Below are 25,998 nucleotides of genomic sequence, written 5' to 3'. Positions count from 1 at the left end.
GTGGCCATTGTGCATATGACACATGGCTAGTGCAGTCAAGGAACCAAATTTTAATTAACCCCCCCATGTGTGAGTATGTGTGTGTGTGTGTGTGTGTGTGTGTGTGTGTGTGTGTGTGTAGATCAATGTCAGGCGTCTTTCTCTATCCTTTCTACCCGCCTACCTAGCACTAGGTTTGCAAGAGTGTGCTCCCACTCCTGGCTTTCCACGTAGGGGCTAGAGATCTAAACTCAGGTGTTCATATTTGTGTTTAAGGAGCTACACATAACTAACTAGTAGCTATTGAAGCAGGCAGTGCAGGGTAGCTCCTTGTTTAAAGAGCCACATATAACTAGTAGCTAGGGAGCAGGCAGTGCAGGATAACTCCTTGCATTTGAGGAGCTTATATTGTATTTGTAATGAAATGGAGAGAAAGACTTCATTCAGGTACATGGTTCAGAAGGCACAAGAGAGTATCCATTAGAAATCTTCCTTTCAGGGGCTGGAGAGATGGCTCAGCAGTTAAGAGTACATGGCAGCTCACAACTCTCTGTAACTCCAGGGATTCAGACATCCTTACATACTACATGCAGGCAAAACACCAATACACATGAAGTAAAAATATACAAAAGAGAGAGAGAGAGAGAGAGAGAGAGAGAGAGAGAGAGAGAGAGAGAGAGAGAAAAAGATCTTTCTTTCACACTCTTTTCTGCTTCCAACCCCGCTCCAGTTTCCCTTACCAGAGCCAGCTCTTATTTCCAGAGCCATTTTATACACCTGCAAGCATACCATATATGTTTTCTCTCCCATTCTCTTTTCAATTCAGAAGACTATTTTATCTACCATCTGTTTTGGTTTTGCTTGTTTACTTGTTTCTTTTTTTCAGACTGAGTTGCTGTATAGCTCATCCTAGCCTTGAACTCCCAACCCTTCCACTTCAGCTTCCTTCTTTCCTTTCTTTTTTCAATTTAATTCAGTTTTATTTTTTTTCAAGACAGGGTTTCTCTGTGTAGCCCTGGCTGTCCTGGAACTTGCTCTAGATTAGGCTGGCCTTGAACTCAGAGATCCACCAGCCTCTGCCTCCTGAGTGCCGGTATTAAAGGCATTTGTCACCTTATGGCCAGGATCTGTTTCAGTGTTTGGAGTGATGGAATTATAAATGTGTACCACCATGCCTGGCTGCTCTACTGTCTTCTATTTCTTTTTCTTTTCTTTTTTTTTCTTTTAGAAATTAACAATATAACTTATTGTTCATTACCCATTGGGACAAATGGGACTACCTCATTATTTTAAAATGTATTTATTTTTATGTTTATGAGACTTTTGCTTGCACGTATGTGTATGAACGATGTGTATGCATGGTGCCCATGGAGGACAGCAGAGGGTATCTGATCTGGTGAAACTTGAGTTACAATTATGAGCCCCCATGTGGGTTCTGGGAACTGAACCCTGGTCCTCTGCAAAGCAGCAAGTGCTCTTAAGCACCAAACTATCTCTCCAGTCCCAAATAAATGTAATTTTTAAAGATAAGATCTAAGTACCACTGCTGGCTTGGAAATCACTGTGTATATGAGGGTGGCTTCTGATTTACAGAGATCCATCTACCTCTGCTTCCCAAATGCTAGGCTTAAAGGCATGCACCACCTTGCTTGGTTATATGCCCTATTATTTTAATGTCTGATCATTTTAATTTTAATGGCTTTATATAATCCTTTTTTTTTGTCGTTTTGTTTTGTTTTGTTTTGTTTTTCAAGACAGAGTTTCTCTGTGTAGGCCTGGCTGTCCTGGAACTCCATCTGTAGACCAGGCTGGTCTTGAACTTGGAGATCCACCTGCCTCTACCTCCTGAGTGCTGAGCTTAAATTCATACACCACCACTGTCCAGCTATAATCTCTTTAAAAGCTATGTCATTTATTCACCAGAGCCCATGAAAGTGGGCATATAATTTGCTTCCAGGCCTTTATTACAGTATGTTATAATAAGTAACCTTGTATCAAGATTTTATATGTTATTTGATAGAAAATAAGGATGAGCTGGGCAGTGGTGGCACATGCCTTTAATCCCAGCACTCAGGAGGCAGAGCCAGGCGGATCTCTGAGTTTGAGGCCAGCCTGGTCTACAAAGCGAGATCCAGGACAGGTACCAAAACACCACAGAGAAACCCTGTCTCAGGAAACACACACACACACACATAAAAAAAAAAAAAAAAAAAAAAAAAAAAAAAAAAAGAAAGAAAGAAAAAGAAAAAGAAAAGAAGGGAAGGTACAGCTTACATGGCCACAGGTTTTGGCAGGTCCATGGAGTTTGTTGATGGGTATGTAAACTGGTCCAGGATGTGAGAGCACATCCTCATCACATAGTCTATGGATCCTTGGGTTTTGACTGTTTCTGCTGATGATGAGTGAGAGCCTCAACTCAAGGATTTAGTTTACCTGTGTCTTATTGTAAATGAGACTGAGCATCTTTTCATGGGTTTAAAGGCTGTTTCTGTTTTCTTCCTGGGGAGTTATCCAGGTAACTTACTCACTTTTCTAGTTGTTGTTCTTGGTCTATGGGGGCTTTTTATTGCTCTAAGGAAGCTGTCTGTTGTGTGGTATCTGTTGGTAAATTTTGATTTTGTTTATGAGATCTCTTTCCAAGTGGACTTCAAAAGCAAGTTTATGTAGTCAACTTATTACTCTTGTAATACTAATATAAAATTATTTTTAGCATAGTGTTTTGTTATGGCCTTTGTAGTTTATATGCCTTAGAATGGCATTCCCCATGGAGACGTTTTGGAGTTTTAATTTCTTCTAGCCCTTTCCTGATTCTCTTTTTCATGTTTAACGCTAACTTGCCTGGAATACCCCTGGATCTAGTAGCCTAACTTTCCCCTCTGGTCGCCTCACACTTTGCTATGGGGTTTTTGCCAGCCCCTTCTAGCCCTGTTCTTGAACATTTAGCCCCTGTTCACTGGCCGCTCCTGTAGCAGGGTTGCCCGCCTTTACCCATTAATTATTTTTCTTTTTTTTATTTCTTCCCAAATGTAGCATTTAGGTAAGCCCTAGTAGAGATGAAGAAGAAGACTCTAGATCTTTATTTGAAGTTCTTTGTTAAGCTTTGTGCCCCAAGCATGCCAGCTTCCTTCTGTTTGACCTCTCCTGCCGGTGGCAGTCAATTTACCTTAGACCTTTTAGCCTTCCCAGGCCTGACTAATTATCTAGATGCCCTGCCCTCTGTGCACTTTTGCCTAGTTGGGGAAGTGGCCTGAGCTAGAGGTGGACTATAAATCCGCAGGAAATGCGCATTTTCCGTGTGCTGAGAGAATCCTCTGCTCCACCACAACCAGATCTGGTTGGCTGCCAACACATTCCTTATATGATTTAATGCTTTGTCATTTTATTTCTTGTGATTGCAGAATCTCATTTTCAGCTCCTGCCAAAGCCAGTAACGTTGGGAAAGAGTCTGCTCCTTGAAGAGTAAGTGTGAGTTTTTAATATATTAGATTATCTAAAACAGGAGCAGGCTTTCCTGAGGCTGGGCCATTCTGAGTTCCTGTCCCAGGCCACCCATGCTGAGTGAGTCTCTAGTTCACTGTGTGTGGTAGGAAGGGATTGGTACTTGGGGCAAATCTCTTCAAAACTCCAGTACACAGTGTAAAAGCCTTTCCAAAGACCATCTAGGAGCAGGGCTGTCATATAAAGGGTGTCTAGAAGGCAAGGCCACAGAGGATGACAGTGTTCTACTGGGGAGTGTGTCACTGGAACTAGCCATTAGAGACAGGGATGAGTGAGTTTATCAGTTAGTTATAGGATAGCAGGACCAGAAGGGGACAGAGCAGGAGGCATTGTAGGCAGATGGGACAGGAAGCTAGCTTGTTGGGGTATAAGAAGACGTAGGGTGAGTCAGCACTGAGAAGTAGTTGGGACCATGTGGGGTGGCTCTCATTTTGTCTGGTGGGTGTTTGACCAGCTCAACCCAATCCTTGCCTTGAACTGAGATGAGTCCTCCAGGAACTGGTGTTAGAAGGATGGTTGATGTGTTGTAATAGCATTTACAGAAAGAGAACAGGAGAAACAAGGGCCTGGTTCCAGTGTACAGCTAAGGGAGCGAGTCTGACTGATTGACAGTTCTATATTTGATATGGATTGCTCTTCCTACTCAATATTCCCACTAAATACAGAACCAAACTGACCTAATTGATTGCTTACAAGGGGCCATTCCAGTATAACCCCTCAATGCTGTGTGGTCCTGTATGGGTGTGACTCCCAATGCTGTGTGGTCCTGTATGGGTGTGACTCCCAATGCTGTGTGGTCTTGCTGGGTGTGACTCCCAATGCTGTGTGGTCCTGTATGGGTGTGACTCCCAATGCTGTGTGGTCCTGTATGGGTGTGACTCCCAATGCTGTGTGGTCTTGCTGGGTGTGACTCCCAATGCTGTGTGGTCTTGCTGGGTGTGACTCCCAATGCTGTGTGGTCTTGCTGGGTGTGACTCCCAATGCTGTGTGGTCCTATGTTGGTACTCCTATCTACATGTGGCTACTGAGTGCTTGAAAGGCAGCTATTGTAAATAAGAAGTGAACTTTGAATTTTACTAAATTAGTAACTTATTTAAATTTATGGTACTGTATTGAACAAGTGAGAAGAGTGGAAGGTACACTGGCACTGAGGAGGCTACGTGGATGGGGGGACTGTCAGCAAAAATCAGTGACTCAGAAGAAACAGGAAGAAATATGTCTGAGGCATTGTAGAACCTTAGTGTCATGGGTGGTCAAACAGGCCTTAGAAAAATCTAGAAGGAAATCCTGTCGAGTACATTGATATTTATAATTCCCTGTAGAAGAGAATGGCCAAGAATGGAGGTGACAGAAGAGTCAGGAGAGCATTATAAGAGTTATAGGGGGTGGTAAAAAGCCTCTGTGATTATCCAGAGAGAAAATGAAGAGAGCACTGGGGTACCCCAGCCAGGCATGCTCAGCCATAGCTCACTTCAACAGCAAGGCTGTTGGAGCCTCAAATTACAGAGTTGAAATGAGCTCAACCAGAGTTGAGGAGGAGATAAGATGGCCACAGAGAAGGTAGAGGAATGCAACCAGGGCTGTTTTAGCTTCTGATCTTCAGTGATAGTTTTGAAGAATCAGTTTCTTTTCGGGAACTAGTTCCAAAGTCTGTTGGAGATGCAGCACTGCTGACCAGTGGGAACACTGGACTCAAATTTCAAGAACACAGCATTTTTCTTTTTCTATATTTCTTTCTTTTATAGCACTCAGCCCTTGGAATTAAACCTACTCTACCACTGAGCCATGTCCCCATGTCCAACAAAACAAAACCCACCAAATTTATTTTGAGAGAAGATCTTGTTAAGTTGCCCAGGCTGGCCTGGAACTTGCTACTTAGCACAGGAAGGCCTTCATCTAATGATCCTCTTGTCTTACTTCCCAAGGATCTGGGATTGCAGGCCTGTACCATGAGGCCTAGCTAGAATCAATGTTTTTCAGGGTTAGAGAGATGGCTCAGCACTTAAGAGCACCACTTATTGCTCTTGTAGAAGACTCAGGTTCAGTTCCCAGCACCCACATGGTAACTCAAAATCCTCTTCTGGCTTCAGTGAGCACTACATCCATATAGTAGTACACAAGCATACATGCAGGCAAAATACCCATACATGCACAATAAAAAAATAACAGTTTTTTTCTAGTGGTAAACTTTATGGGGAGAATTTTTATGTTGTATAACCAAAGAAACATAAGCAACACTGAATAATTTAAAAAATATACAAGTAGGAATAAGAATTGAACAAGAATGGTAACTTGTAAAAGTTGTTAATGTATTAGCATGTGTTGACGCAGTTCTATAGAAATATAGTGGGTTATCTATGGAATCACTGAACTGGGAATTTTATGCATAATTGATGCCCAGGGCTTGCATGCTAAGAAAACACTACATGGGAGAGGCAGAGATAGGAAGTAGGGAGACCTACAGGGTTGAGTTAGAGTTCAGGTCATGCTACTTACCAACCAGGTAACCTTGGGGGGTGTTTTTATTGGCTTCCTTAAGTTTCTATGGGAGGCATGTTTCTCATCATGTTATGAGAGAGAAAAATGGGAAGATGGGTGTTAGTCACTGTACAGGGGAGTTACTGGTGCATGGGTACTGTTTTACATCTGACTGTGCTGGTGGTGGCCACAGTTACTGTTTGTTTGGTTTTTTTTTATTGTAAAAGGCATTATTGTTTTGGACATACCAAGACTTTAGTTTGTCAAATTTGATGGACTTTTGACATTGTGATGATACTGTTACTACAGATATGTGGGTTGTAGCAGTAAATATCCTGGATTCACTGGACAGGTTGGAAATGCCTAGAAGTCAGGAGTCAGTGAGAGTGTTTCTATATTCTGTTTGCTCTTATATTTTGCTTTGTACCCTGAGGAGTAATATATCATCACTCATGATCCTCAGCATTCAGAATCAAGGGCATTAAAGAGTTCTAAAATGTCATGTCTGATTTCTAACACCAGCCTACACTTGATTTCCCTCATGCAGGGTTTATCTGGATCTACTGACCTATCTCCATCCAAATCCTCTCCATTCTTGTTTATAATGATAAAGACCCTGAACATATAGCTGCAGTGGCTAGTTAATGTGGCAGTGGAGGCTGAATATTCTGGGGTGTGACACTGAGTGACTCTCCTTGCTGACAGAATGGCCAACTCTTCCTCTATTTTTTTGTTGTTTTGTTTGTTTTATACAGAGAATAAATTCCCGATTAGCTGATTACATTGAATGTCAAATAAAAACAAAAAGGCATATATTGAGGCAGAGCCACAACCAGCTCCAGTCCTGATGTTACCTCCCTTTACTGTGTGTTGCAGGGCTCCTGGGGCCTCTGCTTTATACCATAGATTAGTAAAAAGAGTAAGTCAAACAACAAGCATTACTGTATCAAGAGCTTGTCAAGGTGCCATTTTAGCTTCTGGGGAACTGTAATAGGAGATGAGATTTATGGAAGGGCTAACTTGATCCTTTTAGTTGATTGCATGTCATAATTTTAGAAATGTTAAGTCACCAGATTAGGAAAGGGGAGAAGAGATAAGGAGAGTAGGGTCTCACAGCAAAATGTGCAGAGGAGCTGGTGGATGGAATGTTCCTAAGTCAAGTGCTCCTTAGTCTGTGACTATTCCCTTCTATTCAGCACCTCACATGCCGCATCCTCAGAGTCACACATCACCCACTTAGCATTTCCTTTTGTTTTCTTATGGCACCAAGAGCAAGCCCCAGGACTCAATGCATGATAGACTAGCATACTGCTGCTGGGCTATACATCCCTGACTGTAGTGTGTTTCCTTAAATTAGTATATTTTTACTTAAATTTATTCTTAAAATTAAGGTACATCCCTAGAACAATTAAAAGTATCATTGAATGGTTCATTGTGTAAAGGTACTTACTGCCACACCTGATGACCTGAGTTTGAACCCCAGAACCCACACAATAGAAGGAGAGAACTGACCACCTCCACATGTATGCTGTGGCATGTCCCTGCCTCATGACACGCTCACATGCACTTACACATACAACCTGTTAGAATAAATGATGAGAACAGTATTCCAGGAGTTCGGAGCAGATAGGATTTCCTTGGAGATGCTCTCTGGCCTTGACAGGACTTGAATGGCAGAGATAAGTTTCTTAGTAAGTGTTGGCATTAACCAAAGCCCTGTGCCCCCCCCCCCAAGCCTGACTTAATGTTCTCCCATTCCTAAGCCGCCAAGCACTATCCTTTTTATGGGTCCATAGTCTGGAAAATTCCAGGCAATACCTTTATGTGGTTTTCTGATTTTTTAGTAATTAGTAGTTCCTTGTTCTCAAAGTTTTGGTTTTTCTGTCTCTAGCCTACCCTCAGGCACAACAAATATGCAGGGTAGGGGAACCACGTTCCAGAGGAAAGTGAGGCAAGTCCTTTGTAGTTTAAGGATATTGCAGAGATGTGAACAATAGTCCTCCCTTTGTCTAAATCAGTGGTTCTCAACCTTCCTAATGTGTCAACCCTTTAATATAGTTCATGTTGTGGTGACCCCCAACCATAAAATTATTCCATTGCTACTTCATATCTGTAATTTTGCTGCTGTGATGAATTGTAATGTAAATGTCTGATATGCAGGATATCTGATAACTGACCCCCATGGAAGGGTTGTTTGACCACTAAAGGGGTCATGACCCACAGGTTGAGGACCACTGGTCTAAAATATGGCAGTCAGAAAGCATAGCTTTCTCAGTTAGGGCAAGTGTGTAGGTTCTCTGGGTAGCCTTAACCTTGTTAAAGTGGTCCTACCGCACAAGAGTTTCTTCTGCTCAGAAGATAAATTCTGGTAGAACTTTCCTCCAAAGTGTAATATCCCCAGCAGACACAGGCAGAATAAAGGTTTTTTTCTCTTTATGTCTGCCTACCATCTCCAGTGCCGGAACTCATGATGTACATGACCTTGGGCACAAAATGTTCTAAGTCCTAGACTGATGGGACATTGTCTTCCCAGCTCTGGAGTCTGAATCAGTGGCTCTCTGTACCTCCTAAGGACATCCTAAGGTATAGAAGAGTCATCTGAAACTGAATTCTTGCATCTATCAGCTTGTGCGAGACCCACAGCCCTAGCCTGCAGATTTATACATGTCTATTCTTTGTGCAGTGTGGATTTTGTGAGCAATTCTTTTTTTTTTACCCCCAGTGTTGGACTGGAACCCAGGGCCCTGTGTATGCTAGGCACATGTTCTATCACTGAGCCACACATCTTTCCCCAGCCTTTATACCTTGAATTTAATAGGCAACTTCTCCAGGGAGGTTCTTAATTTCTTAACTTTCAGGGGAAATGTCAGTCTCTCTTAGCATTATAGGTGTTGATTTTCCTTCCCTAAAACATGGTACACGGGATTAATCCCATCTTGTAACTTTGCTTTTCTTTGATCTGCTTGTACTTTGTGTGTGCCTTGTGCTATTCTAGGCACTAAGGAAAAACATAAGTGGTTATGCCTGCCCTGAACGAAGAGTACTTCTGGAAGAGAGACAGGCCAATGATTGAAGCATGCTGGGAAAACTGCTTCGAGTGACTAAGCAGCTGAGAGGACAGTTGGATGAACAGAACAGGGTTAAGCTCTCTCTGCCTCAGTGCCCTTCTCTGTGAAATGGATGTAATTCCTCTCTCATTTGGTTATATTTTTTAAATTTTATGTGGAGGAGTGTTTTGCATGCATGTATGTATGTGTATCAGGTCCATGCCTGGTGCCTGAGGAAAGCAGTAGAAAGCATCAGATCCTCCAGATTGGGTACTGAGAACCCAACCCAGGTCATCTCTTAACTATTGAGCCATCTCTCCAGCCCCTCATTTGGTTATTGTAAGATGCTTGCCTGTAATTTCAGCATTCAAGAAACTGAGCCAGGAGGATTGTGAGATCCAGGCTAACCTGGGCTATGTAGTGAGTTTCAAGACAGCCTAGGTTACACAGTGAGACCTGTCTCAAGCAATCAATGGAAATAAAATATTGTAAATCTATACAAAATCTATATAAAACTTGAGGGAATAATATATTATAATTAACATTTCACATACATTACTTTTTCTTTGCTAAACTTTTTTTAGTTTTTCGAGACGGTTTCTCTGTGTAGCTTTGCACCTTTCCTGGAACTCACTTGGTAGACCAGGCTGGCCTGGAACTCACTTGGTAGACCAGGCTGGCCTGGAACTCACAGAAATCCACCTGGCTCTGCCTCCCTAGTTCTGGGATTAAAGGCATGCGCCACCACTGCCTGGCCCAAATTCCACCTCTATTTTTTTTTTCTTTTTTTTTTTCCCCAGAGCTGAGGACTGAACCCAGGGCCTTGCACTTGCTAGGCAAGCGCTCTACCACTGAGCTAAATCCCCGGCTCTTTCCTAAATTTTTAAAACTGAATAGTGGATACCAGTCTATACATGCCCACCTCAAAGCCTGAACAAACTTCTCCTAGGCATGACAACCTGCATTGTCCACAGCTACAGTTTTGTTGGATGTTCTAGGATGGTGCACCCTACTACTGTCTGATACCTATTGGGTACTCAGATTTTTTTCCAGTCTTCCTGACAATGTACCTTGTAGTTTTGATTTTCACTTTTTTGAGGCCCATGGTCCTCATCATATCTGGTTGCTACATTTTTTTTTCTGGCGTATGTCTTCTGATCCCTCTGAGATCCTTTTCTTTTCTGAGTCTTCCTCATTTCCCCTGAGATTATTTTCAGTACTGCTCTCTGTCTTCTGCCTCTGCAGGTGTCCACCAGTCTTGAAGAGCAGGATGGATCTAGATGTAGTTAACATGTTTGTGATTGCGGGTGGAACTCTGGCCATTCCAATCCTGGCATTCATCGCATCTTTTCTCCTGTGGCCTTCAGCGCTGATAAGAATCTATTATTGGTAAGTTAGCTGTATGATTGAGGTTTGGGGTTTTGTTTTGTTTTGTTAGACAAGGTTTCTTGTATAACAGCCCTGGCTGTCCTGGAACTCCTTTTGTAGACCAGGCTGGCCTCAAACTCATAGAGATCCACCTGCCTCTGCTTCCCAAGTGCTGGCATCACCATGCCTGGCTAATTGAGGTTTTTTTAAGTATCACAGTGTTGTCATCCCTACTTTGTCCTGATCATTACTTGCCATTGTGTCATGAAATATTTTAAACAAAGAAAAGTTGAAGGACATACATCTTGTTTAGAAATCTTTCAAGTTTTTAAAAAAAATATATTTTTATGTGTATGGGTGTTTTGCCTGTGTGCATGTCTATGTACCATGTGCATGCCTGGTACCCACAGAGGCCAGAAAAGGGTGTTGGGTGCCCTGAGATTAGAGTTACAGACAGTTGTAAGCTGCCATGTTCATGATCCTCTGAAACAGCAGTGAGTGCTCTTAACTACTGAGCCATCTCTCAAGCTCCTCTTTTGAATTTTCAGTGTGTTCTTGAACTGGCAACTACTTCAAAGCAGGTAGACGGTTTCAAGTGTCTGACAGCATGTTTGCCCTCGGGGCCACTCAGTCTCCCAAGGCTGTGCTTCCCTAGCCACCAGGTGCAGTGATGTCACTGACCATGAGTCAGAAGATCAGGAACACTCAGTGCCAAGGATGTATGTGGCACCGAATGTTTTTAAGATTTACCCTAGAACTATTTGGAGTTTTACCATTTTGTTTGGATTTAAAGACAGGATCTTGGGGCTGGAGAGATGGCTCAGCAGTTAAGAGCACTGACCGCTCTTCTAGAGGTCCTGAGTTCAATTCCAAGCAACCACATGGTGGCTTGCAACCATCTGTAATGAGATCTGGTACCCTCTTTTGGTGTGCAGGCATACATACAGGCAGAACACTATATATTTTATTTAAAAAAAAAAAAAAAAAGATAGAATCTCAGTAAGTAACTATGGCTAGCCTAGAATTCTGTGTAGGTCAGGCTAGCCTTGAACTCACAGAGATCTGCCTGCCTCTGCTTTAGGAGAGCAAGGATTGAAGGCATGCACCACCATAGCTATTTGGTTTTGGTGTTTGCAGCAAAGGCTTGCTTCAAACTTACTATGAAGATGATTCCTGATCCTCCCTCCTCCACCTCTCAAATCCTGGGATTATAGGAGTGTGCCAGCACACCAGCCTTGCTCTAGAATTGTTAGTAAGTGAGGCGAGAGAGACAAATGAAACTTCCAAGTATCTGCCATTCTTAACACCTTCATTCCTGCCCTGTCTTGGTTTCATCTGTATTTTCCTCAGAGTTAAGACCTTAAATCTATGTTTTGGCTATTGTTTTCTATTTTTTATTTATTTATTATTATTAAGAAGACTTTTATGCCACAGCTCATGTGTGGAGGTCAGAGGACAATTTGTGGAATTGTGAGTTCTATTGTTATTGTTTTGAGATAGTATGTCATTGTAGCCCCGGCTAGTCTAGAATTCCCTGCATAACTGAACCTGATTTTGAACTCAGAATTCTCCTGTTTCTCCTGCCCAAGTGCTGAGATTACAAGGAAAATTTGCCACGAAAAGTAACTAATGTAAAAAAGTAAAAATAAATGATCTTAAATAAATAGTCTTACTAAATTCTACCCCAGCTATTGTTGCCAATTAAAGAATTGAACCCAGGGTCTGTGCTTGTTGGGCAGGGCTTCTAACACTGACTTGTATTCCTGACTCTTAAAAGGTCAGCACTTGAAAAGTGTCAGGCTTTGTTGATTTTTTTTTCCCTGCCGCTGCCCACTTAGGAAATAAAGTAGCCTCCCTCCCCTTCCACTTCCTTCATGGTGAATTGAATACTTGGCCCTCAACATGCTGTAGATAAGCCCCGGGAGATTTATCTGGGCCTTGGGTAGTAAGAAGGAACTTCTACATGGGGAGAAGAGCATGGAAGACTGATGCCCTCTATCTGCCCTCCTTTCTGGCTTCCTTTTGTTTCACTGGTGCATGGAATTTTCCACTGGCTGCTCAGGATCCAAGCCTTGAAAAGCAGCAAATAAAACAAAGCAGTTTATAATCTTTCATTCTCCCTGCCTTTTCTGTGTGGGTGGGGCTCTCCCCTCCAGAGGACCACCCAGGGCCCACCTCTGCATTGACAAATCAGACCTAGCTACCTAAATGCCACTGTCAGTGCTGCATCGCCAAGACTCGTAGGTAGTCCTGGACATGGAGAGGTCAGAGCCGTGGCTCCATCTCATGACCCTGCCAAAGACCTATGTTCCTCATGTTGTAGTGACCCCAACCATAAATTATTTCATTGTTACTTCCTAACTGTAATTTTACTCCTGTTATGAATTGTAATGTAAATATGTGTATCTATAGATGATTAGAATTTATAGGTGACTTGGGGTCTGGGTAGGGAGATGGTTCAGTTGATATAGTTCTTACCACACAAGAATAAACACCCGAGTGTGGATCTGTAGCATCCACAAACAAACAAAACAGACTGGGTGAAGCATCAAGCATCTGTAATCCCAGCTCTGGGGAAGCAGAGATGGGAGGATCCTGGGGTTTGTTGGCATCATTCTAGGACATCAGTGAGCATCGTATTCAATGAGAGAGCCTGTCTTTTGAAAAATAAGGAGGAAAAACAATTGAGCAAGACACCGAGTGTCAGTTCTGACCTTTACATGCACCCACATACATGTACACATGTACACACACACACACACACACACACACACCAGAAGTGAATTTGGATAATTGCTGAATACAAGATCAATAACTGGCATTGGAAAGATGGCTCAGCGGTTAAGAGCACTTGTTGCAAAAGGACCTGGGCTTGACTCCCAGCACCCATATAATGGCTTACAATGATCCATAACCCCAGTTCCAAGGGCTCCAACAGGCACTCACACGGTACACATATATGCATGTGAGCAAAATATTTATGCACACAAAGTAAATAAATCTTTTTAAAAAAAATCAATAACCAGAAATCAATAGCATTCCCATATACCAGAAACAAACAAATGAAAATGAAAAGTTAAATGTTGCTACTTGCTCTAGTGCCAGCAACTCTCAAGTACCTAATAATAACTCTGAAGAGTAACATGGGAGCTAAAGCAATGGCTCAGTGGGCACAGATGCTTGCTACACAAACCTGATTATCAAAATTTCCCCGGGGGCCTGCCCTGAGGACAATTCTCTCAGAGTCCTGGGGAAGACTCAGCAACAGGGTAATCTGAGGGAAAGAATCTAAGTATACCCGAGCCCTACAGTCCATTTACTTTATTTTTCTGAGACAAAATTCTGTCTACATAGCTTCAACTCTGCCCTCATACTTAGCTCCTCTCTGCCCCTTCTCCTCCTAGTTAGCTCTTTCCGTGCGAGAAAACGTCCCGAACACGACAAGACCACAGAAGAGCTGTTTATTAATATAGGATAGGAAGAGACAGACGTGACAGGCCTGTGGAAACACACACGTGGTCAAGAGAAAAGGAAGAGAGGAGAAGAGACCGGTGCAAGAATGGCACCGGCTTTTTAAAGAGTGGGCTGCGCATGTGTAGATTACATGGCCACATGCGCTTTACGCAACCATGCAAAGCCACGGAGTCCTAGTCACGCGAGATGTTTTGACCCGGAAATGGCTATTTTGAACCAGAAATAACTAGGCGGTCCACCGGGCAAGCCCAACCGTGTGGGCGTGTTGTGACTTCATACCATCCTGCCCCTCATAGCTCTAACTAGGTTCTTCATGTCTAATTCTCGTCTTCATCTTCGTCCTTTGGTCCCCTCCATCTTCGTTCCTCGTTGTTCTTCCCCCACCCAGTCTATACACCTACAATCTGCAAACTCTGCCCTGCCACTTTCTGGTTGGGCAGGGTAGCTCTGCTTGGAGCTAGGAAACCTGCCTCATAGCTTCATTGCACCAAGTATGCAAAGAGCCCTTTTGTTCTAAGTAAGTTGCTTGGGGCTGTGAGAGGGAGGGGGGTGGGGGAATGGGGGGGTAGGGGTGGAGGGGTAGGGGGGTCTGAGCTTAATTTGCACAAGAAGCAAAGCTATGTACCTAACGTCCACCTGGTGGCCTTCAGGAGACCAGCAGTTGGTCTGAAATGCTTTGTCCTTGGATAAAAAAAAAATTTTTTGGTTTCTTTTTTTTTTTTTTCATTTTTCTTTATTAAGAAATTTTCTACTCACTCCACATACTATCCACAGATTTCCCCCTCCTCCCTCCTCCCTCCTTCCACCTCCCAGCCCTCTTTCCCAAGCTACCCCACATCCCCACATTCCCCCAAATTAAGGTCTTCTATGGGGAGTCAGCAGAGCCCAGCACACTGAGCCTAGGCAGGTCCAAGCCCCTTCCCACTGCACCAAGGCTGTGCAAGGTGTCACACCACAGGCACAAGATTCCAGGAGCCTGCCCATAGGCCAGGGACAGATCCCGATCCCCTTGCCTGGGTAGCCCTCAAACAGTTAGAGCCAAACAGCTGTCTTCAGTGTCCAGAGGGCCTAGTCCAGTCCCATGGGGGCTCCACAGCCACCAGTCCACAGTTCATGGGCTTCCACCAGTGTGGCTGGTCATCTCTGCATGTCCTCCCATCATGATCTCAACATCCCTCACCTGCAGTATCTCTCCTCTCTCTCATCAATTGGATTCCCAGAGCTCAGCCTGGTGCCTGGCCGTGGATCTCTGTATCTACCTCCATCTGTCACTGGACAAAGGCTCTATGATGACAGCTAGGTTATTCGCTAGACCAATCACCAGAGTAGACCAGTCCAGTAGGCCATCTTGGGTGGCTCACAATGGCCTGTTACTGCAGCTCTGAGGGATCCAGTGCTCTATTCTGGCTTTGAAAGCACTAACACACACACACACACACACACACACACACACACACACACACAGAGACAGAGACAGAGACAGAGACAGAGAGACAGACAGAGAGAAAGAAAGAGAGAGACAGAGAGAGAAATAATTTATAAAAAAAAACTTTAGGGGTGATCCTGAGGCTCTGCGCGCTTCGGGGCAGAAACCCAGAGACACCTTTCTGCTGTTGCTCTCAGCCTCCTCTGCTCTGTCCCGGACTGCTTCTGAAGTGGCCTCAGGCTCTTACGCTCACCTGCACTGGAGCACTCTGGCTGGGCCAGGGAGCCACCCCTTGGAGAGGTCCAAGGAGCCTACTGAGGTCCATCCCAGCGCCTGACCCTCCCACCATTTGGCCCACTGGCCCGCTTCTTCCTGATGCTGGACAGGACCCCCGAGGTGATTCATGGCAGGGGACGTAGATGGTTTCTGTTCCTCCATCCATGACACCAGTGTCTCTGCTGGGTTCAGAGCACTGTATGAAGAGGGATTGCTTCTCGATGTCACTCTGGTTATTGAAGACCATCAGTTCCAGGCCCATAAAGCACTCTTGGCCACCTAGAGTGATTACTTTAGAATTATGTTCCCAGCAGACATGAGGGAACGAGATCAGGACAAAATTTACCTGAAAGGTCTTACAGCTACCAGTTTCAGCCACGTTCTTCAGTTTATGTATTATGGAACTATAGAACTGAGTATGAATACTGTTCATGAAATCCTTCAGGCGGCAATGTATGTTCAGCTTATAGAAGTGGTGAAGTTCTGCTGCTCTTTTCTTTTAGCCAAAATCTGCTTAGAAAATTATGCAGAAATTATGAGACTCTTAGATGATTTCGGTGTTAACATCAAGGGAGTCAGGGAGAAGCTGGATGCCTTTCTGCTAGACAACTTTGTGCCACTCATGTCCAGGCCTGACTTCCTGTCCTATTTGAGCTTTGAGAAGCTCATGTCTTATCTGGATAATGATTATCTGAGCAGGTTTCCAGAAACAGAGCTGTATGAGGCTGTGCAGTCTTGGCTGAGACAATGGAGACATACAGATACCATCATTCAGAACATCAGGTTTTGTTTGATGACTCTATCCAGCGTTTTTGAGAAGGTTAGTGCATTTGAAAGCAGTAGACAGGATTCCTCATTTAGTTAAAGATGTTGTCATAGATAAGAGTCCCAGAGTTGGTCAGGAGTCAAAAAAGGAGTAGTTTATAAGAATATTTTATATATAAGAAGCTGACTTTGTTATATATTATGCATTTAGATGTTTTTAAAATACATTTTGTGGGTGAAGGGTAAAACCAAGTAGGTAGTAGAATAGTTCCACTTCTAGTGTACTTTTAAGGTTGGATTATAGTGTGATGCAAATATTACATATTTGCCATATTTGCTTTAGCTTTTCTTCTTTTTTCTTTTTCTTTTTCTTTCTTTCTTTTTTTTTTTTTTTAATTTTTTAGTTTTTCGAGACAGGGTTTCTCTGTGTACCTTTAGAGCCTGTCCTGGATCTTGCTCTGTAGACCAGGCTGGCCTTGAACTCACAGAGATCCATCCGCCTGCCTCTGCCTCTCGAGTGCTGGGATTAAAGGAGTGCACCACCACTGTCCGGCCACTTTACTTAATGTAACTGGTTTAGATTATTTTTAAAAGTTAAAGTAATCCATGCTAGAATTGGCATTGAGGATTTTTACAATTGTACATGGTACATATATATTAAGTGCATTTTCTTATTTAAAATGCAGTAAGGGCACATACAATAGCTCTTGATGACCAGTAGGCTTGATGACTCATACTCTTGCTTATTTCTGTTCTCCCCATTTCACTGTGAATACTAACTAAATTTACCTATGAAAACAAGATATATGTCTAAAAACATTTTGACATTCCAAACTAGTAAACCATAAATCCTCTATATACATTCATCAAGCATCCCTGTCTACATTTTACCATGTAAAAAGTTCTATTTTAGGGCTAGAGAGATGGCTCAGAGGTTAAGAGCACTGGCTGTTCTTCCAGAGGTCCTGAGTTCAATTCCCAGCAACCACATGGGCTCCCAACCATCTGTAATGAGATCTGGCGCCCTCTTCTGGCCTGCAGGCAGGACACTGTATACACAATAAATCAATCTTTTAAAAAAAGTTCTATTGTAAAATACTTTCTCTAAAACAGCCTTTGCCTTTTTGCAAGCATCTTCATTTTTATATCAGGCTCACTTGTGATCCATCCTTGCCCAAAGGAGAGAGCAGCTTCAGTAATTGCTTAACTTAATTGGTTTCTAATCACATGGTTACCTCTGGGCTCTGTTTACTACCTCTTGCGTCTTCCTTCTTTCTAGAAAGCACACACTTGGTCTACAGACACCCTTCATGTTAAAACAGTCAGCTTTAGCTAACAGATTATGTAAAAGAAGTATACTCTCTGAAAAGGAGGTTTGTTTATGCCATTTGAAAAAATAAACAAATTTGCACCTTTGAATAACACTCAGTAGCCTGGCATTTTTTTCTTTTTTCTCCCCGTTCTGAACTGCTATGAAATGTCATTATCTTTAAAAGAGAATTTTATGGAATTTTATTTTTATTCTCAGAATGTATTTTATGACAGATATGATTGAAACTAAAGAATATACTTGTTTTTGTTCAGTAAGAACCAGCCCACATCAACTACGTAAACCATTTGCTGCTTATGTTTTGATTTTTTCTACCTTTACTATTGTTTTTATTGCTCTCTTTCCAATGGGATTCATGTTTTGTCTTTATACATTAAATGAGGATGCTTTCTCACTGCTAAAACAGAGCCCCCTGCCCCCCAGTTTCAACCTAGATTGAAGTAGAAAGTGTTTGTGAAATAGAAAATAAAATTTCATCTCTTGTGGGACAGTATAATGGTTAACTGATAGCAGTTAATGATTTGTAAATGCTGAGCTGCTATGCTAGTCTACATTTCAATTATCATTTTTCAAGGTGGACAGTTGTTATAGTGGTTAAAGGGTAATGCTGTTGGATAGTTGTTTAACAGCTGAACTTGCTGATTTCCTTTTGCACCTATGACATAACAGTGGTTATCACCATTGGCTAAGTGTGTGGTTTTATCAGGATACAAATGTTACTAAGGCTTCTTTCTGCAGTTACTTTCTTAGGAAAACTTACGACCCAGTTGAGAAGAAATTTTTTTGTAATATAAAATCTTTCACTTCTACTTGAGTAATACTAGTAAGCTTGCCTTAATAGTGTGTGAGATTTAAGTTTATCAAGGCAATCTGTGGCTTTTAAAAGGTTGAGATGCACTTGAATTATGCATATTAGAGGCCTTATCTATAGAAATATAACTTTAGAAACCAAAATAATGTGGGGAATTTGGTTGGCAAATACATATTTAGATATGGCTTGGCATGGTGGCATATACCTTTGATCCCAGCACTTAGGCAGAGGCCAGATGTAGAGAGACCCTGTCTCAAACAAAGAATTTAGACATCATACCTTTTATATTTCAAGCTCCTTGAAAATAGTATCCATATATTTTTCTTGTATTCAGAATATTGCAAGTCCCAAACAAGGCTGTTTTTTAAAAACATTATGCCTGGTCTCTGGTCCTAGAGTGGGCATAAAAGTGTAAAGCTAAATCCATGCTGGTCCTTTTTTAGTAGGAGAGTCTCCAGGGGCAAGGGAGTATAACTTTTTTTGACTTATGGTTTTTATCCCATTTGCTGAAATTTACAAAAATGGATTTTTTTTTCTTCAAATAAGGCTTTTACTCTATCTCAGGCTGGGCTTAAACATGTTATAGAGCCCAGGCTGGCCTCACACTCAGGATCATCTTCCTGCCACAGCCTTTTTAAGTGCAGGGATCATATGCACATGCCACATCTGGCAGGGAATGTTAATATGGCCTTATTTTAGCTTTTATGTGTTTTAACTTTTTTGTTGTAAATTTACTTAAACATACAAAAAAAGCTGAAAATAATGATCACTTCAAAACAAACATATCATGTAAGATAATAGTTGTTAACTATTTGCTAGGTAAGTAGAGATTGTATAGTTTTTAGAATGTGTTTTTTTTTTCTCCCTGAACTGATTCAAAGAATGTTGTAGAGCCAGGCAGTGGTAGCGCATGCCTTTAATCCCAACACATGGGAGGCAGAGGCAAACAGGTCTCTGAGTTCAAGACCAGCATACCAGGGATACACAGGGAAACCCTGTTTCAAAAAAAAAATAAAACAAAAGAATGTTGTAGATATTGTGACTATTCAATCTCTAACTGTTTCATCTATCATTTCCCAAGATTAAGGATATCTTAATCTAACCAAAATACTATTGTTGTACCCAAGTAAATTAACAATATTTCTTTAGCATCATGTAATATCTAGGCCATTTTCTGTTAGTTCAAAGGTGTATTTTTTGGTTGCTTTTCATGAACTAAAATTTAATCAAGGTTTGCACAGTAAAAACAAAAAAAAAGCTTTACATGTGGATTATCACATTTAATCTTGGCTGTAGCCTTGGTGGAATACAGTGTTTCTCCCTTGTTGTCCATGAAGAAACATACATTCAAGGTCATCTAACCAATAGCTACAAACTTGTGGTATGGAACCATTACTTAGAGTATGAAATAGGTCTGCTTTTTTCCTGTAAAGAGCCTTAGGCTAGCCAATTTTATTATTGTTTTAATGTTTTGAGTAGGCAATGCAGTCATTGCAAAAGGATCAAAAGGAATGAATGTAGTTCTAGCTCTCGCTGGCCCCTCTCTTCCCTTCCTGCTCTTCACCTCATTCTCTGCCTCCACTCCAGATCCTTGACAGTGCCTTGTAGATACAGGTAAACATGATTATGTAGCTTGATTTCTTTTCCCCCTTTGGTCACATAAAAGAAACACTGTTTTGGTCACTTAATTTTGCAAGACTTGGCTGTTGCTGTGGTATAAAGTCTATTAGAAGATGATTTAATTACATTTCGTCTTTGAAGAGATTTTTTTTTTTTCAGGCTAAGAGTTCAATTTGTTTCAGTGGTAATTATGTATTGAAATGGACTTGAGGTCACAAGGCTTATATAACTAACAGAAGCTGAGCCTTCAACTGTTGCCATATGCTGTGAGGAACGAAGCCAGAGAACAGTCAGTGCATGTAGGTCTTGAGCACTGAGTTAGTTCTGGAGCCTTGAGAGCTGTCTCACAAAAGGTGTTGTGTGTGGTGTCCTGTTGTTTTCTTTTTCATTCAGGTACTAGTTCTTTATCACTTTTAGTTTTTTCACTTCTTTATTACCATATATTAATTGCACAGCATTTTGAGTTTTATGATGACATTTCCACGCATGTATATTGATCCTGTTACATTCTGCTATCCACTCATCATCACCCCCAACACACACACATACACACTGTGCTGGTTCCCTTCCATTTTCCAAACATGTGTAACATACTTCTCTTCTTAGTGCTCCTTGAGGGGGAAGTAAAAGACAAGAGCTGGGAGATATGGCTTAGAGCCTCATCGCCACCAAGTAGGATCTCTAGAGAGAACCTGTGCCCCTCCCAAAGCACCCTGAACATGCTGCTTGTGTCTTGCCTTTCTTCACCCTAGGTACTGGCGGAGGACACTGGGTATGCAAGTCCACTATGTACACCATGAGGACTATCAGTTCTGTTACTCCTTCCGGGGCAGGCCAGGACACAAACCGTCCATCCTCATGCTCCATGGATTCTCTGCACACAAGGATATGTGGCTCAGTGTAGTCAAGGTACACTTCCAGACTCTTCTATCTTAAAAGGAGTGGGAACACAGTTCAAATTCATCTTTAAATTAATGAAATATATAATATATTACTCAGACTCTTTTTTTTTACATTATAGAATTGATTGAGTATTATTTTAAAAACTATGTCTCTGGAATCTTCTCACCATGGAGATATTTTTAGGCACGGGGAGGGTTGGGGATGTTTCAACATAGCTCTACCTCAGAACTGCCATGACGCTCAAGGCTGGGCCTTTCCCAAAAGTGTTTGTTCTTAAACATTCTTTTCCTTTCCCTGCCTACCCCCAAACTCCTCTTCCTTCTGCTGTTTGTTCTTTTTTTCTTTTTCTTAATCATTTAGAGAAATGTCTTTTCAGAATCCTTTTCCAAGTCATTCTTTATGCTGTTGACTTGTGTGGCCTCTCACTGTACTTTGGGAGAGTGGCCAACTGGTGGAGGATAGGGGGCGGGACTGAGGCTGGTGTTTGTCTTGAGAGAGCAGCATCCCAGGTTCCTACTTCAAATGGGACAATATCTGAAAGACCATAAGTGTCACCAGGAGGAAAAGTACACATGTCATTTGGGTTATTTGTCTTCTTTCCAAATGCCACCATGAGGACAGCTATCTTCAAGCCTTAATCCTTTTTGTCCCATCTTCAGTAAACATCTTTGATAACTGATGTTTCCCAGACTCATGGCTAAAGTTGGTGCATCTTTTAAACAGAGAGGAAAGGTGATTTGGGAGAATTATCATCTCAATAATTAGACCCTGATGAAGAAAAAAAGAAAGTTGAATCTAGCCTTGTGGCTTTGGGGAAAGGCATTGCTCCTTTTGGCTCTAGACCTGGCCAGGGCTCTGGGAACCATCTCTTTTAGTTCCAAGACAACAGCCACATGACTGGAGGAAGTGTGGCATGGAAGTAGTAGTGAGCAAACAGTATTAAGAAGTTTTCAGATATTACCTTGGAGGGAAAAGCACTTGCAGTACAAGCCTGATAAGCAGAGTTTGATCCCTGGAACCCACATAAAGGTGGAAAGAGAGAATGGATACCTGAAACATAATGGTAAATATTTTAAAAAATCAAGTGCAAGATGTAAGCCTGCTAGCCTGAGTTTTGTATCCTCTCTCCTGTCACCTACTGAGCCTCCTTTATCTGTGTACCAGTTGGGGTCCTCTCCTCCATATGAGGCTCTGTTGATACGTATTCACATATATAAGACACGTAGAGGCTCAAAAACATAATCTCAGTGGCTGTCTGGGTCATTGAGTAGGTGGCAGCTTCCAACCCAGAGAAATGGGTAGACATGTTTTTCTAGATCACATACTGACTGTCTGGGTCTGGGTCTTCAGTTCCTTCCAAAGAACCTTCACTTGGTCTGTGTGGACATGCCTGGTCATGAAGGCACCACCCGCTCGTCCCTGGATGACCTGTCTATAGATGGGCAAGTTAAGAGAGTACACCAGGTAAGTAGGAGGCTTTACCCAAACTGCCCCAATTGTATCTTCTCAGCACATGGAAAGCAGGCAAGAGTTGTACACAGGCTCATGACCAGTCTGTAGTACATCTGTCTCCAAGTGATTGCAAACAGAATGGCAGGCTTGGGATATCTTTGGTCAGTTTTCCTTTAAGCCTATTGTATTTTTTGTTTTATTTTTTGAAATAGGGTATCATGTAGTGGAAGTTGCCTTAAACTTCTGATCCTCCTGCCTCCACCTCCCAAGTGTAATGATTACAGTAATGTACTACCATTGTATGTGGTGCTGGGAATCAAGAACAAATCAAGGAATTTGTGCATACTAACCAAGCACTCTACCCACTGAATTATAGCCCCTGCCAATTTGTACATGAAAAAATGTAATCTGGGCAGTTTCTCAGCCCTTTAAAAAGGCATTTAGAATTCTACAAAACTGTTCCCCTGTGGAGGTCTGTTTTTCTGCTTCTGTGTGGTTGGGGCAAACTCTTTGCATGTTGTTGTATTTTAGTATCCATCTCTGGCTCTCTCCTAACATTATGATAAAGCCTTTTCTTAACAGAATAGTTTGTAAGTTTCACGTTTACATTGATTTTTTTTCTAAATAAGAATATTTAGTTGATAATTTCTGCCTCCACCATTAAACTACATATTTTAACAAGGGCTTATTGTCTGGCTCTTTGCTGTGTCTTCAAGGGCTAACCGTAGTTACTAGTACCTAATAAATATCCAATAATACTTTTCCAGTGAGGGATAAATGTGTAGATGGTTGATTGGACACATGTCTAGCCAGATAGGGCTTCAAATGAAGCAGGAGTCATCCAACTATCACCCCAGAGCTGCCAACCTACTTTTGTAAACTAAATTTTACTGGAACACATCCATGCTTACTTAGGTATGTATTGCCTCTGGCAGCTAGAGACCAGCCGACCTATAGAGAGGAAAAAAAAAAAATCAATGCCTTGGTCCTTTATAGAACAGTTTATGACTTAAGGGGATCATTGTTGCTTGATTTATATTTATAAATGACCCTACAGCCACACGTTCCTTATAAAGCAAAGTACACATATGTCACAGGGCTCAACTAAATATTGGGTGTAATAATCAGTGTCAGACGCAGTAGAGTGTTCAGTTTTACTGAAGGGAGGGGTCTCTGCTCTGCAGTTGTTGCTGACATCTCAGCTGTAATCATGCCTCCTTTTCATTTCTCTTCCTAGTTTGTAGAATGCCTTAAGCTGAACAAAAAGCCCTTTCACCTTATAGGCACCTCCATGGGTGGCCACGTGGCTGGAGTATATGCTGCTTACTACCCATCTGATGTCTGCAGCCTGTGTCTTGTGTGCCCTGCTGGTGAGTTACATTACCAGAACAACCTTACAAGTAACTTGAATTTAAAGAAGCATCCACACAGCTTCTGCTATGACTCCTTTAAAAAGTTATCCTTCTGATATAGACCCCAGAGACAGACAATGCTTTGTGATAACTCTGACCAGATAACAGTTGTGTGATGAGAACCATAGCCAGACTGACTTAATTGGAGCCAGACTTGGTTCACAGAGGAGGTAGGCAGTGGCCATGTGCATAGTGCTGTGTGGCACCTGTACTTAACTGTGGAACCTGCCCTGCTCCATAGAAAAGGAGGGAGGCAGTGGAAATTTAAGATTGATTGTTTGTATGTGAAATGGTGGAAACAAGTTAGGATCACATCCTACCTACATTTTTCTATATAAGTTTTGTCTTAACTTTGAAATAATTTTAAATTTATAGGAACATTGCCAAGGTAGTGCAGATTCCTATATTCCCTTTACCCAATTTTGTCTATGTGAACAACTCACATCCCCACAGTGACCCTGTCACAACTAAGGAGTTGAGCTTGGTGCCATACTATCAACTGAATCCCAATCTTCATTTGAATTTGATTTCATTTTTCCACCTGTGTTGCTTTTGAGTATCAGAATCCAGTGTAGAATACCACAAGATATTAAACCTAAGATTAATTTTTTTCTTAAAAAATATATATGACTTTGGGGGTAGACAGTGACAGTATACATTAAAAGAGAAAAGATGTAAAGGCTAACTGATGAAAAAGGAATTTCATTATTTGATCATCTGTCAGGGTGTGACTTTTTATCAAAACTTTCATTTGAATGCAAAAACAATGACTTTTTTTTTCCTTTCTATGGTGCTGAATGTCAAACCAGGGCCTCATTCAGGCTAAGCAAGGGCTCTGCTACTGAGCTGAATGCCCACATCTTAAGTTAGTTTGTTTATAACATAGATGTTATCTTAGCACAACTTCTAAAGGCTATTGCAGGAAGTTATGAGGCCATTTTTGAAAGCTTGTAGGACCACCTCATGAAATTGCCTGTGCTCTAAAAGGACATATTCTATAATTAAAATTAAAGAGAAGTCACTGTGGAATAGTATTAGATATGGACAATTCTGGGCAGGTTCTATGAATCCCCCCACCCCATCCCACAAGTTAGGTTCTTGCTATGGCTGGCTTTAATTCCTTGTGTATATAGCCTAGGCTGGCTTTGAACTTGCAATCCTCTTGCTTCAGACTTTTGTGTGGCTAGGATTATAGGAGCATACTATCTCAGCAGGCTTTTCAGGACATAGATATATAATGTGTGGTTTTTTTGGGGGGTGAGAGACAAAGTTGAGACTGAGTGTCTTCTTGGTCACTGTCTACTTTATTTGTTGATGTGGGGTTTCTAACTGAACCCGGAACTTGCCAGTTATGGCTGGTCTACCTAGCAAGCTGGCCACAGAGTCTCCTGTTTTATCTCCAAGGGTTGAGATTACAAGTGGCTGTTACAGCTTCTACAAGGGTTCTGGGGTTCTGAACTTCCATCCTCATACTTATGCAGCAAGAGCTTTATCCAGTGAGCCATTTCCCTGGCCTAACATGTTGTTTTCTATAGGATGGCCAGTATTAGAGATACAGCTGCCTGTTTGTTTTTAAGACAAGATCTCATGTAGTCAAGGCTGGCCTTAAATTCATAATCCTCCCACGTCTACCTCCCAGATTCTGGGATTACAGACCATGCCTAGCATAGTGTTAGCTATCAGAGTCTCTTGTATCATGAGACAGTGGGCAGTCTCAAAAGGAGTCTCACCCCTCACCTAATTTTCTTCTGCAGGAAGAGAGCCTTTGTGCTGCACTTACACTCTCTTGTGTCTTATGCATTGGCGGCAAGGGGGAGGGCATCCAGATCAAGGGAGGGAGCTGCCCGTCATGGCAGCTCTGTGCTTTCTTTCCGTCTTTCACTTCCTTCAATCTCCTTGAAATAACACAGGCATGAAAACAGTGCGAATGAGGCACCATCTAGTACTTCCCGTGCTCTGCCATCCTCATCCCCTTGCAGCTTGTTGACATGCGGATTCTGGTTCAAGAGGCTTGGGGACAGCCTCAGTTTCTGCATATCTTGCTAGTCTGTGGCCATGGTATGTGCAATCAGCCCTAAAACATAATGCTGTTGTGATTCTTTTTTTTTTTTTTTTTTTTTGGTTTTTTTTTTTTTTTGAGACAGGGTTTCTCTGTGTAG

The 25,998-nt window shown here is 42.0% G+C and overlaps 1 protein-coding gene and 1 pseudogene across 4 annotated transcripts in view; both read left to right on the top strand.

Annotated features, from left to right (window-relative positions):
- Abhd6 (abhydrolase domain containing 6, acylglycerol lipase) overlaps positions 1-25,998 on the top strand; it is a 42,569-nt gene that overhangs the window by 9,344 nt on the left and 7,227 nt on the right. For 2 of the 4 annotated variants that reach the window (XM_036199792.1, XM_036199796.1), the window contains exons 2-7: positions 3,378-3,438; positions 8,951-9,137; positions 10,248-10,391; positions 20,825-20,981; positions 22,326-22,439; positions 23,665-23,797. In XM_036199792.1, coding sequence (XP_036055685.1) covers positions 9,136-9,137; positions 10,248-10,391; positions 20,825-20,981; positions 22,326-22,439; positions 23,665-23,797 — 550 coding nt within the window. In that variant the 5' untranslated portion in view covers positions 3,378-3,438; positions 8,951-9,135. The remainder of the gene's footprint in view (positions 1-3,377; positions 3,439-8,950; positions 9,138-10,247; positions 10,392-20,824; positions 20,982-22,325; positions 22,440-23,664; positions 23,798-25,998) is intronic. The other 2 variants (XM_036199795.1, XM_036199793.1) reach the window with 2 other exon arrangements.
- Positions 15,460-16,597, top strand: LOC118591462 (annotated as a pseudogene).

Source organism: Onychomys torridus, chromosome 9, assembly GCF_903995425.1.
Source record: "Onychomys torridus chromosome 9, mOncTor1.1, whole genome shotgun sequence".
In the NCBI taxonomy this organism is placed as follows: Eukaryota; Metazoa; Chordata; class Mammalia; order Rodentia; family Cricetidae; genus Onychomys; species Onychomys torridus.
The sequence above is the reverse complement of the archived record's forward strand: the minus strand, read 5'-3'. Positions and strand labels throughout refer to the sequence as shown.